This window comes from Ovis canadensis, chromosome 13 (assembly GCF_042477335.2).
Source record: "Ovis canadensis isolate MfBH-ARS-UI-01 breed Bighorn chromosome 13, ARS-UI_OviCan_v2, whole genome shotgun sequence".
Lineage (NCBI taxonomy): Eukaryota > Metazoa > Chordata > Mammalia > Artiodactyla > Bovidae > Ovis > Ovis canadensis.
The window spans coordinates 79455980-79475050 of record NC_091257.1 but is presented as its reverse complement, the minus strand read 5'-3'; the positions used below and the strand labels follow the sequence as shown (position 1 = coordinate 79475050).

The following is a 19071-nucleotide window of genomic DNA, read 5'->3' as shown; positions in this document are numbered from 1 at the left end:
TTCAGGCAGGAGTGAAAGTGGTGGCAGCAGCTGTTGCTTTTGTGAAACTGATGATGGGCTGATGCCTTTTAGGTTTAAAGAGGAGGTCTTGTCACTATTGTGGTGTCTGCTGCAGGGCTGGAGGAACAGGTTGTCCTACACCCAAGGACACACAGTCTTTTCTCCATTGAAGAACACTCCCTGTACCCTTCTTTTGAGTTTTGGCCAGGGAGTTGAGGAGACATCTCTTTTGAGGACATTTTGTGACTCCCCTGTAAATTCATTCTGATTTAAAGTAGGAGTCTGTAAAGGGTCAAAGTAAAAATTTTTGGCTCTGTGGGCCAGAAGATCTCTGTCAAGACAACTCAGCTCTGCTGCTATAGTGCAAAAAACAGTCAAAGCAATATGTAAATGAGTGAATGTGGCTGTGTTCCAGTAACACTTATTTATCTGAACAGGCAACAGGCTTGATTTGGCCCATGGGTCATAGTCTGCCAACCCCAGTCAGCAGGTTGGAGAGCCAGTAGTGTTCTCTTCTATGTGTGTTTCCTTGACAACAACTAACTTATGTGCAGCTTGTAAATAGGATAATAACAGTAGTATAGTGTGGAAATTGGGTTTATTCATACATTATTTTTTTTTGCCTGGGCAAAGGCAGTTAGAAAGTAGGATTAGAAGGTTAATTGTCCATAAACCTTTTGATCTGTTGCTACATGGCTGGGAGCCCTTTCAGCTTTTTTTCAGCAAATTGAGAATGAGAAGTTACACTCAGGTACCTTCCCCAGAAGTACACCCTCAGCATTGCATGGCTCTCAGCTTGTGAACTTTACTTCCTCCCATGCCCACCTGGAGGGCAGCCCCACTAGCTCAAAGCTCCACTGCATCTGTGTTCCCTCCCAGCTTTGACCAGGCATTTCCACTCTAGTGTTCAGGTGTGTTGCCTACACCAATTTTTGTTTTCATTAGAGCTCTAGTTACAAAGCCGCATGGGTTTTGAGTTTGCCTCAACAGTATTTCTCCCATGAAACCTATTATTTTCAGTGTGAGATTTTTATGGACCGTGAGGTTTTCCTGGAATGCAATTGCCATATGGAAAAATGTCTATGATTCTTTGTAAGGTTATGATAAGATGACTTTTCATCATATAGTCCGTAAATAGCTAATGGAGTGCCTGTTATGTACACCAGGCACTGTTCAGTGTTTACAGGATATAATTAAGGTGGCCATAAAATTTATCATTTAAATTAGGAATTGAAAATAAATGGAGTTACTATGAATAACTATTAATAACTATCCTGGGAGAACAGATAAAAGAGTGTGTGTACGTGCTCAGTCATGTCTGACTTTTTGTGACCCCATGGACTGTAGGCTCCTCTGTCCATGGGATTTTCCAGGCAAGAATACTAGAGCGGGTTGCCGTTTCCTATTCCAGAGGATCTTCCCGACCAAGGGATTGAGCCCGTGTCTCTTGCATTCCTGCATCAGCAGCCAGATTCGTTACCACTAGTGCTACTTCAGAAGCCCATAAAGGGGAGGCAGACAAGAAAATAAGTGAATGAGTAACTACATGGGATGTGCTCTGAAGAAGTAACAAGATGTTTTGATAAGGGTGACCTGACATTGGAAAAAATGATTGGAGAAGACTTTAGGGGCTTGTGACACTTAATCTTACACTGAAAATTGAGAAGATGGTTTATGTGAGGAGTGCCGGAGAATTGCTCTAGGCAGAGAGAACAACTTGTACAAAGGCCTTAAGGTGAAAAGTGGGTTTGTGTGCCTACGAAAGTAAAAAACGCCACTGAGCCTGAGTCCTTGTTATTGAAGGAGAAACTAGTTTGAATTGAGATTAGAGAGACTGGCAAGGACCACATCTGAGCTGTTAGTAACAGCCACAAGCCACTTTTATGATCTGTTGTCCACTTCAAAAACAAAAGCTCTTCCACCTAGAACGTCTTCGCAAATTTAGTATGTTAATAGTTCTTTCCCTTTGGTGGAAACCCTCAAGATCTGTATTCTTTTTCTCTTTTATTCTTAACTCCCATAGGCAATTTAGAACATTGTATAGCCCCTGGTGATTGGTCACTTATTGTTAAGATATTTGTTCCCTATTACCAAGCTATCTGGTACAATAGTTACAATAGTTAATATTTTATCTATTTATCTAGCTGACCTATATCGTGACAAGACAGGAAACTGCTGTGCCTTCATTGGCTTCATTCTTTGTCATCTTGCCCTAAAACAGTAAGGAGCATGGTGAATGCAGCCTTTCAAATCCTCAACCACAGGCTAGCTATACTTTTTTCTGTCCGCAAGGTGGTGCTGTCTACCAGAGTAAGAATAGTCAAAATTTGGGCTTAAGCTCAGGAAGCATCCCAAAACTTGTTTCAGAGATCTTTTTATTAAGTGAGGTTTAAATTGCCCCTTTAGTAGTCAACTCCAGCAGGAAAGGAAAAACATGTGATCTTAAAGAAGCACAGAGGGCTTATAGGGAGTTTGCTCCTTAAAGTAAATAGTGGTTATGTGAGGTTTGCGTTGTAATTATCCTTTGAATTGAATTTGTTTCATACATTCTTCTAGGTATATAATATTTACTAAAAAATGAATTTCATCATGTCATTCTAATTTTAAAAAAATAAAATAAATTGCCTCTAACTTTAGTGTCTACTCAATTGGAACACTTGTAGTGACATTACCTACCAGGCTATTGTGAGGTTCAAATAAGATACAGTTTCTTAAGCATTAAAATCCCTATACAAATGTTGCTCTTATCATATCTCAGAGGTAGATTAGTAGCCAGGGTATCTACTCTTCATTGCATGAGTTTCTCCTCTGCATATCTCTTTATATTGCAGTTGTTGAAAGGAAAATGGTATTTTACTTACAAATATCACAGTGTCCCCATGCCATTGTATGTTCTTTCTGCGTTAGACCTACTCATATTTCTAATTTCTGATCATAAATTCTCAAAAAGTAATCCAGGATTTGAGACTTTCTGAGAATATTTTCTTCCTACACACATATAAGATGAGTTGATTGAAAATAAATATTCCGCCTTCCAAGCTCTCTGCTGATGCCATACATCATTAATGATTGTCCATCTACTGTATTGTGAGAGTTAGTTATGTTCTCCTTGTGCTTCATGTAAGTGAACCTGCTCAGGTGAGGTTGAAAAGAGGCCTGTATAGTATTGAACTCACCCTTTTTGTGGTGATAAACTTAGCATAATTCTTTAAAAACACATAAACCTAGAGCTCTTGTATATCTGTTTTTCAACAAAATTTACATCTTATTCTGATTTCCTTTTAAACCTGACTATCATTTTCAGGGGAAGGTGCTATCAACCTGGCTTTGGCTCAGAACCGGAGCCAAGATGTGAGAATGAATGGACCCATGGGAGCTGGAAATTCAGTTAGGATGGAAGCGGGATTTCCCATGGCAGGCGGTCCAGGTGAGATCTCCCACTCAGTTGTATGACATTTGACTAGTTTCCTTTTTTTTGGCTTTATTTGCTAATGTATGATCGTTTGAGTCCTGCAAGATAGGTGGGGGTTCCTGACACACTTCTGTTGATTGGTTCAGGAAAACAAGACATGAATCTAGACTCTTAGGAGACTAGGATCACAGAGCATGGAGCATATATAGTCTTCGCAATGGTTGGGGCTCATACTTAAAGGTAGATGAGCCCTGAGCCATGCAGGAAACAGGAAACATTTATTGAGTTCTCAATGTATGACGGGACCTATGCTAAGTGTTGCAAATAGAACTGAATAAAACATCTTCTATCCTCAGGGTGTTTTATAGCATAACGTAGCCTTCTATGTTATGAAAGAGAAAGAGTCACCTTTCTCTGTGACTGAGAATCCAGGAGTTTGTGCATGCTTAGGTGAAATCTGTAGAAGTATGCGGGAGAGTATGTGTTTTTCTGTATTTAGAATTTGAGAGAGTTACAGATTATTTGCTACCTTTGTAGCAGTCCTGAAATTTCTTCTTTAGAGACTGAACCCACTTTCTGTGAGTCACAGAAGGTTAAAATTGAGTTGGTATTCTCATTTTAAGCTGAGGAAACTATGGAGTTCACAGAAAGGAAGCAGTTTGCCCATGGTCAAGTAGCAGTGGGCAAATCTGACTCCCCAGGTCAGTGCTGTTTTCACTGCACTAGCAGCTTTCAGGATTCTTCTGCTGTAGGAACTTTTATTCCAATAAGCCAGAAAAGCACAGCTGCTGTGATTGAAGGAGAATCTAAGTACGTGAAATTGTACCCAATCATTCCCTTCCAACCTACCACAGTAGCTCTTGAAGAAATGCAGCAGAATAGAGAAGCTCAGTTTATAAAGCCGTTCTTTCTGAACTGTAGCTGAAGACTTGGCCATGGAGAGTTGGAGCTAGGTTTTCATGCTGGCACTGCCACTTGGTGTTTACCTGAAGCGCATCACTGTACCTCTCCATGCAACAGTTTCTTCACCGAGATAATAGTCCCTATAATCTTTTGAGCTCTTTTTTGAAGATGGTTGCGCCCTGAGCAATGTAGCAGACCTTCACTGAGTTCCTGTTGTGTGTCAGGACCTGTGTTGTTGGGCTGTTTTGGAGTACTGTATAGTAAATGGAAAATACCCAACCTGGAACCTATAGTAGGGAGTTAAATAAGTTTAGTTCTCTGCAGAAATCTGAGCATTTGGTGTTAAGGCAGCTTAATGAGAGATTATAGGTAACGAAGTTGCCTCCATTGAAGAGCCAGAAGAGTGAGCAGAGTATAGCCAAGTTGCATATAGTTAGTGCAAGACCAGACCTAGGATGAGACATCTGGGTTCTAGTCTCAACTTCTGGCCAGATGTCTTAATAGTTACTGGCCTTAGTTACCTGTAAACATATTTATGTCCAAGAAACAATATTACAGATCCCTTCCAACCTTAAAATGTTGACTCCATTAAGCCAATATCAGCACACTAATTGCAGGCTCTCCTAGTATCTGGCAAACAGCAGGCATATTTACTAAGTATCTCTGAAAAGTGAGTGTAAATTTTAGTGATGTATGTAGTTCATTATCAATATAGGAAACTTAAAAGATTTAGGTTGAAATTAGATTGTTTAATGAAGGACACTGTGATAAAATATAAAGTTTCAAGAATAATCAATTAGTAATGATCTATAGTCACAGTAATATTTTAGCACCTAGGTATCTTTTTTTACTGCCAAGCATACTTAAAATAAGAATGTTTTTTCTCTGTTGTCCACTGGGACGGTGGATGCAAACAAAATTTAATATTTAGTTAAACAAATTTTTCTAGGGAAAGAGACCTTAACTAACCTTTATAATAAATTTAGAATTGTGTATCTAGAATGTCTTAGACTAAATTATTCTTAACACTACTTTATTCTCTTTGTATTGGCAACAGAAACTTGACTGATAAGCAGGAGTCCTTTTAAATGAAAACAAAATCCATAGCCAATTTTGTTTCAAAGCTTCATAGAATCTAGTATCTATGAGGTACCATAGTAGTCTTTTAGTCATGTGTCATTATTGATGTTTTGAATCGATAATTCTTTCCTATGGGGAGCTGTCCTGTGCCTTGTAGGATGTTCAGCAGCATCCCTGGCCTCTGCCTATCAGGTGCCAGTAGCGCCACCACACCTTCCTCCTAGTTGTTCCAACAAACTATCTCCAGACCTTTCCAGATATCCCTTAGGGTACAAAATTGCCCCCAGTTGTGAAGCATGACTCTAGTCAAGATTCCCACATCGTGCTAGAATGTATTCTACAGTATCACTCCTGAGCATGTTAGCCAGCATGTGCTTAAACATTTCTGGGGATAGGAAGCTGATTGTAGACTAAGAAAACCTATATCTTTTTATTTCCCAAGAACTTTCTTACTATCCAGTTACCATCTTTGGAAAGTGCGGTGGGGTTCCAAGAAACAAATCCATTTTTAACAGGTAAACATTTGCCTAACTGCCCTGTCTCAGCTACAGAACATCTGAAAATGTCGGATAAAATAGAACATTTAATGCACAGATGAGCTTGTAAGACAATAAGGAAAAATCCTCAGGGCAACAAAGAAGAACATTTAAATAACAGTGAACAGGTGACGGGACAAGGAAATGGCAACCCACTCCAGTATTCTTGCCTGGAGAATCCCAGGGACAGAGGAGCCTGATGGGCTGCTGTCTGTAGGGTCACACAGAGTCTTACACGACTGATGTGACTTAGCAGCAGCAGCAGCAGAACACGTGAGGAAATGCTGCAGGAGCCAACGGATTTGAGTTTTAATGGCCAAGAGGGAAAAAATAGGAAGCCTTGTCTTGGGTCCACATAAAGAAGGAAGTTAGAGTTCAGAATCCTTCATGAAGCCAGTATTTTCAGTAAAAGATAAATAAGAAAAAGTTTTGCTCTCTGGCACAGGAGGCCGAAGGCAAAGCTTATCTCCCTTGATCTGGGCTCTAGTTGAGTTGGGGAAAGGGTGGTTATAGAATTGTCTTCTCTATCCTCATACATGTTGGACATGTGTCACTGAAATGACCCAGGAACAGCAATGCTAAGTTATTAAGTGGTTCTAAAGTGGTAATAACCATGGAAGCTGTCACCTCAAACCATTGCAGATTTCTCATATTTATTGCCGGTTATAAACAAGCTTATTCTCTGAATTTATAAATTTAAGATTAGACCCTCTTTCCAGAATTCTAGGTAACAGAAATATCAGCATGTTTAAAATAATGAAAATTCTAAGAAGAGAACAAGACACTATCAAAACACAAAGAGAATTTAGGGAGAAATTAGAATCTACAGAAATTTTAAAATTATTGAAGTGAATAACTTATTCAGCCAATTAGAGACAGCTGAATTGGAAGGTGAATTTGAAAAAATGCCAACAGTGAGAATGCAACACACAATAAATAAATAGATGGAAATATGAAAGAAATCAAGAGAAGTGAAGGATAAAATGAAAAAGCTTAATATATATCCCTGAAAAGAGTTGCAGAAGATGATAAGGAAATTGAGGAGTGACAATAGTAAGAGAATGGCTGAAATTTTTCCAGAATTGATGAAAGACATGAGTCTTCAGATTCAGAAGTCCAATAATTCTGAGCCCTACAAAAAAATAAATAAATTCACATCTAGACACAAAATTGAAAAACTGCAGAGCAGAAAAACAGAATGTTAAAAGGAATTCAAAATAAAGCCCCAATAATTTACAAAGGGAAGATTATCAGACCCACAGCTAATTTCTCAGTGGCAACATTGATGCCATGAAACATGAGGATAATATTTTCAAAGTGATGAGAAAATTAACAGCCTAGAATTTTAAACAAAAGCTATAGTATCAAGAGTAGTGTGAATTAAAGACCTTTTTAAAGAGACTAAGAGAATTTACCATTAACAGACCCTTGCTAATTGAACTGCTCAAGGATGTACTTCAGGAAGAAGAAAATTGAACCTAAGATGGAAGAAATAAGAGCTAAGAAGGAATGGTGAGCTAAATAATTGGTAAACATTGTGTAAATGTAAATAAACATTAACTTACTTAGTAATAATGATGATCATACATGGCCTTTAGATATGCCTGTTGACATTTTTAAAATATCACTAAAATAATAGAAATAGAAGGTATAATTTCTAAACTAGTAGTGGAGGGGTTGAAAGGAAGAACATGATGAAAAAAAGTCTAGTAAAATTCAGGAGAAGTAGGAAAACAGCACAGAAAAAAAAGGGTAAAAAACAGTGATATCATAAAATGATAAAATATACCAGTAATTAACAATAAATGCAAGTGGATTATAAGCACTGATAAAGAAAGTGATTAATTAGATTGAGCAATTCAGATTTAGCTATGTACTCTTAGAGGAATCATATAAAACATAAGGTCTCAGTTCATAGTTAAAAGGATAGAAGAAAATAGAGAATCCAGGTGAATATTAACTGAGAAAAAGGAGTATGACAATATTTTTATCAGATAAAAAGCATTGCTAGAGATAAAAAGGATGACTGTATAATATAAAAGGAAAAATCCAGGAAGATAACTAAACTTTTGTATTTTTAATAAACTAGCTTCAAATATGTGAAGTAAAAATGGCCCGGATTCATGTAGATAGCAAATCTTAAGGAAGATTCTTACACACCTCCAATAGTAATTGATGTATCGAACAAAAATTGGTAAGGATAAAGAAAGCTCAAATAATATAATTAAAATAGTTTGAGACATATTAGACATGGACATATTTAGAAACTGTACTAATAATTTAAGAATTCTTAATCTTCTCATGAATGACATTTGTATAAACTGATTATGTTATTCCAAAAGCAAGTTTCAGTAAATACCAAATACAGGTATCACATAGATCATTTTCTCTGACCATAGTGCAGTTAAGTCAGTGGCCAAAAATAACAAAAAACTAAAATACCCCATATTTTTAGAAGTTTTAAAATGTATTCTAAATACCCAGTGATTTTTTTTTAAAAAAGCATTCAAGATGGACATTAGAAAATATTTAGAAGGAAATAATGAGAATAGTTCCCCAGTGGCTCAGCAGGTTTAGAATCTGCCTGCCATGCAGGAGATGGCAGGTTCGATCCCTGTGTCAGGAAGATCCCCTGGAGGAAGAAATGGCAACCCACTCCAGTATTCTTGCCTGGAAATTTTCATGGACAGAGGAGCCTGGCAGGCTACAGTCCATGGAGTCACAAAGGGTCAGACACAACCGAGCACATAACATGGCAATGAAAATAGTACTTGTGAGATGTAGACTAGAAAATTTGACTCTCAGATATTTAGAGCAGACCTTATACTAGAGCTGTCTGAAAATTAAAAGACTTAAGTGTCTGACATAAGAATGAGAAAAAGAACAGCAAAGTAATAATTTAGGAGCAAGGAAATAATAAAGGTAAGAGCAGGAAAAATGGCAACCCACTTCAGTACTCTTGCCTGGAGAATCCCATGGACGGAGGAGCCTGGTAGGCTGCAGTCCACGGGGTTGCAAAGAGTCGGACACAACTGAGCGACTTCACTTTCACTTTCATGAATTAAAAAACCTAATGGAACAGAGCAGCAAAACCAGAAGATGTTTCTCTGAAAAGACAACTGAAATTATTGATCCTAGTAAGACAAATAAGAGAGAGAGGCATGAGCAGTGTAAAGAATGAAAAAAAGTGTACTCTTTAAAGGGTGTATTTTATTATGGCATGTGAATTATATCTCAGTTTTTAGAAAGAATGGGAAAAAAAATTCCATGAATAACTTTATGCTAACAAATTTGAAAGCTTTGGCAAATTAACAGGTTTCTTGAAAGTATAATTTAACTGAAACTGACTTAGTAAGACATAGCAAATGAAAAATCTACAACTACTTAAGAAACAAAATAATCTGTCTCCCTGTGGATCAACTAGTATAACCACAGGCTCAGATGATTTTACAGGTGAATGTTACTAAATATTCAAAGAACAGATACACTTATTCTTTCAGAGCATAGAAAAAGAGAAAAGATGCTTTCCAGCTCACTTCGAAATTGTTTTCAATGTGATACTAAAATTAGGACGAGAGCAGAGGATAATTATAAGTTGTTTTCACTTATAAAGGTAGATGCTATTAATAAATCCTAGAAAATCTAATAGTATCAGAAGTTAGCAAGATGTGAATCAAGAGGAGTTCTCAAATTGCTAGTGAAAGTATAAATAGGTATAACCACTTTTGAGTGCAGTTTACCAATATCTAGTAAAATGGAAGATGCTCATACTTTAAAACCTACTGATTTTAAGTATGTAATCTAAAGAGACTCTTACATGTCTATGGAATACAGGACAAATATATGCCATTGCAAAATTCTAAGGATGAAAACTTAGTGTTCATCAGCAGGCAAATGGCTGTATTAACTCCATAAAATGGGGCACTATTATAGTCAGGATGGGTGAATCTCAAAAAAATAGTATTAAGTGAAAAGGGAAATTAAACAATACATATCGAATGGTGTCACTTATACAAAGATTAAAAGCATTCAAAAAATGTATTACAGTTTATATATGTAGAAAAGATAAAAACTTGAAACTGTTAACCCAATATAAGATAAGGAGGGAATGGAATGAGATTGGGAAGGAGTAGGAGGCTTCTTATATATATTGCATATATATATGAAGCAGGCAGAGTAGGGCAGGGTTTACATTTAAATAAGGTAGACGATAGTATAAAAATTTTCTATACCTTTTTACATCTTTGAAATATTTCATTAAAAACAAGCATTGTGTCAATTCCAGTACTCTATTCTAGAGATTTTTTTTTTTTCTCTAGGGTTAATAAGGATGACCAGCCCTGCCACTGTTATGATACCCCAGGGTGGAAACGTGTCATCTTCCATGATGGCACCAGGCCCCAATTCAGAACTGCAGCCCAGGACTCCTCGCCCTGCTTCTCAGTCAGGTATTGACCTCCAACCTTTGAGAATTGAAGAGGCTGCACTCCCTGCACAGAGCATCATAGAATTCAGCCCTCTCTCTGATGCCAGATTTCTAACTGCTCAGCTGAAATGCTGTTCTCTATATAAAATCTACCTTAGTTTCTTCAAGCTGGAAGTCATTATTTCCTTTTCAAAATATCTTCTCAGAGTTTCTCACTATTCTTATCAATTATACCCCAACATTCCTAAAAATGTATTCTCTGCTCCTCCAAACCGAGAATTCTGTAGTGAAGTAAATTTGGTTAATGTGTCCTACTAGATCCTCCCTCCCAGAGTTCCAAAAGTAACATGTTGGAAGCACTGGAAGTCCTATAGTGAAGAAACCTGTCTAAGGCTGTGTTAGGTCCAGTGTCTCCCAAACCTGATTGACTTTATTTTTTGTTTTGTTTTCTAATACTAATGAATATAGTCCCTCAGAATATGCTTTGGAGAATACTGCTCTGCATAGTTTGCCTGGCTTTTATATCCACTTTAGAATCATACGCTCTTTATAGACAAGATTCAGTCTTTCTCTCATCTCGATAGTTGTTTTGCATTATAGTAAATGCTCACAAACATTAAATGATACCAGAAGATTTTTCTCTGTTTTGCAGAATTGCCAAGACTCTAGGATTGCTCTAGAATCTAGGTTGCAGTAAGTTAATTATTGCTTTGTTGACTATCTTTAAACAGATGCAGTGGATCCACTCCTCTCTGGGCTCCATATACCACAACAAAGTCATCCCTCAGGATCTTTAGCGCCCCCGCACCACCCAATGCAGCCCGTCCCTGTGAACAGACAAATAAACCCAGCCAGTTTTCCCCAGCTGCAACAGCAGCAGCAGCAACAACAGCAGCAGCAGCAACAGCTGCAGGCAAGACCCCCACAGCAACATCAGCAGCAACAGCCACAGGGCATTCGACCCCAGTTTACTGCCCCAACTCAGGTGCCTGTTCCTCCAGGCTGGAACCAGCTGCCTTCCGGAGCCCTTCAGCCTCCTCCAGCCCAGAGTTCTCTGGGCACAATGACTGCAAATCAAGGGTGGAAGAAGGCTCCCTTGCCTGGCCCAATGCAACAGCAACTCCAGGCAAGACCATCCTTAGCCACGGTACAGACACCTTCCCACCCTCCCCCTCCATATCCCTTTGGCAGCCAGCAAGCTTCACAAGCCCATACAAACTTTCCTCAGATGAGCAACCCAGGCCAGTTCACAGCTCCTCAGATGAAGAGTTTGCAGGGAGGGCCCTCCAGGGTCCCGACCCCCCTGCAGCAGCCCCACCTCACCAACAAGTCTCCTGCCTCCTCACCCTCCTCCTTCCAGCAGGGATCCCCTGCTTCCTCCCCAACGGTTAACCAAACTCAGCAGCAGATGGGACCAAGGCCACCTCAAAATAACCCACTTCCCCAGGGATTTCAGCAGCCCGTCAGCTCTCCGGGTCGGAATCCTATGGTTCAACAGGGAAACGTGCCACCTAACTTCATGGGGATACAGCAGCAGCCACCAAATCAGGGGCCACAGAGCTTACATCCAGGCCTAGGAGGTGAGGAGCACTGGAGCTGTTTGTGTTGTGAATTGACTGGAGCTAGATCTTAGTAGCACTTCAATTTTTAGAGTTAATGGAGGGAGTGAAACGAGGATGTAACTATTTGGTTTTGTGAATATAGTGATGACACTTGATATGACTTAGTTAACTTGATACATTATGCAGCGTCTTACTGGTTATGTTTAAGCTAGTCCTCTGGATAAAAACACAGGTAAAATTCAATGTAGATATATGTTCATTTTGTTTTTCAAATATTTTTGCCTGATCTTGTACTAGTAAATTAAGGCGTCTGGAAGAAGCATGGTTTTATTAACAACTTAAGCTGTTCCGCTGTTGAAAAATTAAGGTTATGCAGTAGAGCAAAAATGAAAAGATAAGTGTAGGGTTTTGTTGGGGAAATGGCCCTTGTGGTTTTCAATTTTGGTAATCCTAGTTAGCAAAAATATTATTAGCATGGTATTTGTTAAATTTGCTTAAAGTATTAAAGGGGAGTAAGTTCAGAAATCATTGACTTTTACAGTTTTATAATGCCAATGCCTGCTCCTTAGAGAGGGAATTCCACCAGTTATACCTAAAGGAGATTTATTTATTTATTTTGTAAGGTGCCTCTTGTATGAAGAAAAAGCAATGGAGCTTAATGTGTGAGAGGTAAAACGATTACAGTAAAACTTATCCATCTCCATGTTTATTATTTATTCTTATTAATCATTGATCTAGTGCACATGAATGTGCTTGGAGCTTTTCAGTAAGGTATAGAGAGTGTAATACTGTCACCTGATAAACATACCCCCCCACCAAAAGACACCCATTGCCTATCCAGAAAAAAAAACCCTTGCATCTTTAGTGCAACATAGCAAAGGCATGTTCCCATGATTTCTGGTAAAATTAAATCGCTCATCAGTCTTTTCACTCTCTTGTAATTACTTTTACTGACATGCAGGCTGTAATATTTGAATCCTAAGAAGTTTTGAGAAAATGCAAGAATGTTTTGGCTCCAAACTTCACTGTTCTGGGCATCTAGCCTTGGATCAGTGGGGGCTGGGTAGTCCCTCCTGCAAATGTGATTACTGATATAATTACAATGGAAGCATGCAAATGGGGACTTGTCACTGCTAAAGAAAGGACAAATGCATATTTGTCTACAAAGCGTTTTTCAGGACATTGAAAATTTGGCCCTTAAATAAATGGACTAATTCAAGTGAGCTTAGGTCTTGATGCTTTCATAGAGCAAATGATGTGCTCACCTAGGTGATCTGGCCACATCCAGGCCTATGTTATAAACAGTGAATGGGTTCTGAGATTCTTATTACAGATTTGTTTTCTGAAATTAAACCTTCCTATAAAAGAAAGTATTACTTTAGTAAGATTCCATTAGAGCACAGTTTTTGGTACCATAGCTGTCAGAATTTCAGCAAACCCTTTTGAGAGGAAGGTGTAATGATAAATTTAATATAACTTCACTTTGATGCTCCTATAAATTGTTGCTGATCTCTTATCTCTTCCAAAGAGACCAGCACAATACAGGGGAGAAATTTTTCCACAAAAAAAATTGTCATCTATTCCCTCAATGGATAAAAAAAAAAAAATCACCTATCTATGCTTAATATCAGGACCCAGGTCTTTGTTTTATAGTATTTCTGATCAGTTTGTTTGAATATGAGAGAATTTAGTGTATTCCTTTGGTACCTATGTTAAAGTATGTAAAGGTTTGGGGTCCGTTGTATTACAGAAAAGTGAGCCCTAAACCTTGCTGTGACGTGGCCTCAGATCACATTTAGGGAGCAGATTGCCATCTTTTCCTTGGCATGTTCAAAGTGTAAATTTTTTAGTATTTCTTTTTCATTTTGACAATGCTCATGTAAGAAATTGTGTTGATTTTTTTAACCATCTTTCCCAACCTGGTTAAAGATCCTACCAGTGTGACAGAGAGAGCTAAGCCAGTGGAGACTTCATGCAGCTCATCCTTCCTTATTCATTCCACATCTAAGCAAGAGTATAAATTTGCTAGGTAACTGCCTTACTCGTTGTTTTCTATTAAGGAATGCCTAAACGCCTCCCACCTGGCTTCTCAGCAGGACAGGCCAATCCGAACTTTATGCAAGGTCAGGTGCCTTCGACCACAGCAACTACCCCTGGGAATTCAGGAGCCCCTCAGCTGCAAGCGAATCAAAATGTCCAGCATGCAGGTTTGTTTTCTATGACTTATTCAGCCAGCATTTATTGAACATTGTGTGGTAGGTAGACAACAAGGAAATACAGAGAAATGTAAGCCTTGATCCTTGCCGTTCATTTCAGACCTATAAATATCCTTTCAGGGCAATAACTGTTATATTAAAAGTAGGTAAAATGTCTTGAAAAAATCTAGAAACACCTAAAGAAAGGAGATAAACCTAGAGGTAGAGCTGGAGTCAGCATTTTTTTTTCCTGAAAAGAACCAGGTAGTAAATATTTCAGGCTTCACAGGTTATATGTTCTCTGTTGCAGCTACCTAACTTTGCTGTTGTAGCACCAAAGTAGCCATAAACAGTACATAAAAGAATGGGCATAGCAATGTTCCACAATGCCTGTATGCTAATACAAAACTATGTTCCTGACCTCTGAGTGAATTCACGTCTGTTTACAAGCTGGCAGTGGGCCTTATTTGATCCATGGATCATAGGTTGCTGACCCCTCAGTTAGTAAAAGGACCAAAGGTATTTCTGGCAAAGGAGATGGTGGTTACAAAGGCATGGAGGTATATGGCATTTTGAATAACTGCAGCATTTAAAATCTCTATAATTCATGTTAACATTGTATATGTTGAATGTCTGAATTCTGGTTTACAAGGTGGTGTTTGAAGACCAGGTTTTATCAGTACAGGTGTAATGCCAATAGTGTATATAAGAAGAAATTTAGGAGGGCATATTGTGTACAGCAGAATGGCTTGAAAATATTTGTAAGCAATATTATATTAGCCGAGACTGCATGTATCTGGTTGCTATTAGGTAGCACATGATTAATCCTCTTACCCTTTCTCATAAGGAGTTTGGATTGAGGTAGCGCAAATACTTTCTGAGTTCCCATGCCCATTTGGAGTTAGTTTAGTTGTGTGGTTCCACTGTTAATTGTAAATACTAAGAAAGGAGAAAAGTTCGAAACTTAAAAAGTTCAAACTACCTCTTGAAGGGCTAGAGAAATGTAGGGCAAACCATGACTTTCTCCATCTGCTAGTGCAAAACTGCAGTTCCTGAGCTATGTAAATTCACATTCTGTAGGAAGTTTTAAAACAGTAATAAAATCATTCACAATTCCTCCCCATAAGTGCAGCTGTTTTATATTTTTATAAGGTGCCTTCCCCATGCACTTACTGTTTTGATTTCTCCGTTTATCCCATCTAAGATAGCTCTACTCTTGTCTGTTGTTTCCTGTTCTCTTACTCTATTTCTCTTATTAAGCTTTTACTTCTTCCTGTGAAAATACTTAGTCTGTTTGTTATTTTACTCTTGCCAACTAGACTCCATGGAGTAAGGGATTTGGTTTGTCTTGCTTATTGATGTTACCTCAGTACCAGAAGTACCTTGCACATATTAGGTACTCAATAGATGATTGTCAATTGAATGAATATACTGGAATATTTAGTGTATATAGTATATACAGTGGTCATGGAATTCAGTTTAAGGCTGGTCTGGAAGATCTTAGGATTCCGGAAAAATCTAGATTGTATGAACAAAGGACAGTTTGTCTCTCGCCTCCTGGCTGGAACATGGACTGGCTTGATGATTTCATTGTGGCTATCACTTTTTAGTCCTCATTTCAAAATGAAAAGGGTGGGGAGGAGATAAAATAAGCTAGAAGTTTATTCTGCAGAAAGGAAGAGAGAATATAAGCAGCTATAGGAAAACCCCAAAGACCTAACAGTAAGTATACACTGTGGCAAACCAGGAAGTGCTCTTTGTCTGAACTGGAAACAATTAAGACTAAAACATGTCCCATGTGGTCTCCTAGGGATTGCTGCAGGAGAGGGTCACTGAAGCTTTATCATCCTTTATTGTCTGTCCTCTGTCTGCAGCTTCTTAATTGTCTGTCAGTTGACTTCCACCAGAGGCTCAGCTTCCAGATCAAGATTAAATAATTTTTACCACATTGGGGTGGAGGAGACCTATCTTTAGGAAGTATTAGCTGTTCTTTTCTTTAAAGTGCAGTATCCAGATAACACATCCATAACCTTGGAGAGTCTGAATATAGTTTCCCAAGGAGCATTGTTAAACATCTTCTCAACTTTGCTGAGGTTTTCTTAAGAGGCTGCAGCACATTTTTTGTTTCCTGTCTCATCTAAAGTAGAGCTTATTTCATTATCCCATAACACTTTTCATTAATTTTCTTCATTTTAAGGTAGTTACAAGTTATTTTTAAATAATGAGATGCTACCTTTCTCTTTGTTTAGTCTAAGAGAAAGAAAACTATATTGATCTTCAAAATGTTATCAAGTTACCAAATAGGAATAAAGAAATGGTTTCTTTTTCTCTATTGTATGGTCACTGAGAATGTATGCCACAGTCACAGCCTCATACTATAGAAAACTCACAGAAATATGTTAAGCATAACACATCTGTTTATGCTAATCACTGGATATGGGTGAGGGGTGTTTTTCTAATTAAGGTAATTTGAGAATCTTAATACCAAGAAGATAATAGTATTTCTTTCTGAAACTGTGCCTTTTTTTTTTTTTCAGGTGGTCAAGGAGCTGGTCCTCCTCAAAACCAGATGCAGGTGTCCCACGGGCCACCAAATATGATGCAGCCCAGCCTCATGGGAATTCATGGCAACATGAACAACCAACAGGCTGGTAGTTCTGGGGTTCCTCAAGTGAACCTGGGCAACATGCAAGGCCAGCCCCAGCAGGGCCCACCATCTCAACTGATGAGCATGCACCAGCAGATCGTGCCCTCCCAGGGCCAGATGGTCCAGCAACAAGGAACCTTGAACCCTCAGAACCCCATGATCCTTTCAAGGGCCCAGCTTATGCCACAGGGTCAGATGATGGTGAATCCTCAGAGCCAAAATCTTGGGCCCTCACCCCAAAGGATGACCCCACCCAAGCAGATGCTTCCCCAGCAGGGCCCCCAAATGATGGCACCACATAACCAGATGATGGGGCCTCAGGGGCAAGTTTTGCTCCAACAGAATCCAGTGATAGAGCAGATCATGACCAATCAGATGCAGGGGAATAAGCAACAGTTTAACACTCAGAACCAGTCTAATGTCATGCCGGGACCAGCACAGATAATGAGGGGACCAACGCCAAACTTGCAAGGAAACATGGTGCAGTTTACAGGACCTATGTCAGGACAGATGCTGCCACAGCAAGGGCCCGTGAACAGCAGTCCGTCTCAGGTTATGGGGATGCAGGGGCAGGTCTTGCGGCCACCAGGGCCCAGCCCCCACATGGCCCAGCAGCATGGTGATCCTGCTACGACAGCAAATAATGATGTCAGCTTGTCTCAGATGATGCCAGATGTTAGCATGCAGCAAAGCAACATGGTCCCCCCCCACGTGCAGGCCATGCAGGGGAACAGTGCCTCGGGAAACCACTTCTCAGGCCATGGGATGCCCTTCAATGCACCTTTCAATGGAGCACCCAATGGAAATCAGATGTCCTGTGGTCAGAATCCAGGCTTCCCGGTCAATAAGGATGTCACGCTGACGAGCCCATTGTTGGTCAACTTGTTGCAGAGTGATATCTCTGCGGGCCATTTCGGGGTAAACAATAAGCAAAACAATAGCAACGCAAATAAACCGAAGAAGAAGAAGCCCCCTCGGAAGAAGAAGAATAGTCAGCAGGATCTAAAGTAGGTTGTGATAGTCTTGTCTGAAATCTTACTCATTTATTTCTATGTGAACACCTTTTTTGATGGAAATTTTTGAGCATGTATAAGAACAGTATAATGAAATTCCCCATGCTTCAGATTTTCAGCTCATCATCTATCTTGCATTCATTCATGTTCTTCCCATTACCTCTTGATTATTTTAAAGCAAGTTCACTTTAAGTATTTCACTGTGTACCTCGAAAAAATAAGGACAGGTTTTTGGTTTTTGTTTTCTGTTTTTTGTGACCATACAATACGATTAGCACACCTGGAAAAAACTAATGCTTCCTTCATATTCTCACATATTCAGACAGCGTCCAGATTTCCCTGATTATCTCAAAATAATTTTTTTTTTTTTACAATTTGTTCAAATAAGGGGCCAAACAAGGTTCATATATTGCAGTCAAATGATATATGTCTCCTAAGTCTGTACAGTCTCAGAGGGGATTGTGCCATTCAGAGCCTGAGAATTAGCCATTGCTACCACACTACAACTCTACAAAGCATGTCAGGCTTATATTGACTGCTGGGGAACCAGAGAGGCTATATGTGTTTTAGGAATGAAAACTACTTATGGAGACTCCCTTCTGTCTCTCAAATAGAAATGTTTTTTTTTTGTGCAAGTGCCTTTCTTTTAAAGGCTCTTTATCATCCTTAGCAGCTTAAAACCTCATACTAAGATGACTAGACCTTTTCAATCAGTTACCCTTTTGGTAAAGATGAGTCTTTTGCAAGATCACAGTGGGAAGGGCAATTAATTTATATTTCGTTTCCTAAAGCTAAGTGTTAAGTCATATTTTTGGCTTTGATAAAAAAGGAATATTGACTAAACTGGATTTTCTGCCTTTAATCACAAAAGTGAAATCCAGAGACATTTATTACCAGAAAATAATGACTAAGAAGTATAAAAGCGGGTTAATTCAAGTAAATTACTAGAATTACAGAAGAGAATAGGGGAGCTTTAGTTAATTAAACATAAATGTTTAAAATAAAACCATCTATTGGATTGGCCAAAAAGTTTGTTTGTGTTTTTCCATAACACCTGGAAAAAAACTGGATGAACTTTTTGGCCAACCCACTACCTTTCTCTCAGTCTTCTTACAGTATGCCTTTGGTGGTACTATAAAACTATATCATATTCACTTTCTTCTTGAATCTTATAAATCAAAAAATAATTTATATTAGCAACCTGTATTTTTCGTGAATTCAAAATTAGTAAACTCTTTGGTTATCTGATTTTTCCAGTAGCTCTTTCTAAGTTAAATTCTTTACTACTATCAATCTG

At 38.7% G+C, this 19071-nt stretch overlaps 1 protein-coding gene across 7 annotated transcripts in view; it reads left to right on the top strand.

Annotated features, from left to right (window-relative positions):
• Positions 1 to 19071, top strand: part of NCOA6 (nuclear receptor coactivator 6) — a 92191-nt gene that overhangs the window by 46896 nt on the left and 26224 nt on the right. For 3 of the 7 annotated variants that reach the window (XM_069548381.1, XM_069548382.1, XM_069548384.1), the window contains 5 exons: positions 3305 to 3427; positions 10251 to 10379; positions 11089 to 11937; positions 14013 to 14126; positions 16652 to 17768. In XM_069548381.1, coding sequence (XP_069404482.1) covers positions 3305 to 3427; positions 10251 to 10379; positions 11089 to 11937; positions 14013 to 14126; positions 16652 to 17768 — 2332 coding nt within the window. Of the gene's footprint in view, positions 1 to 3304; positions 3428 to 10250; positions 10380 to 11088; positions 11938 to 13979; positions 14127 to 16651; positions 17769 to 19071 lie in introns of all 7 variants that reach the window. The other 4 variants (XM_069548385.1, XM_069548386.1, XM_069548379.1 and 1 more) reach the window with 2 other exon arrangements.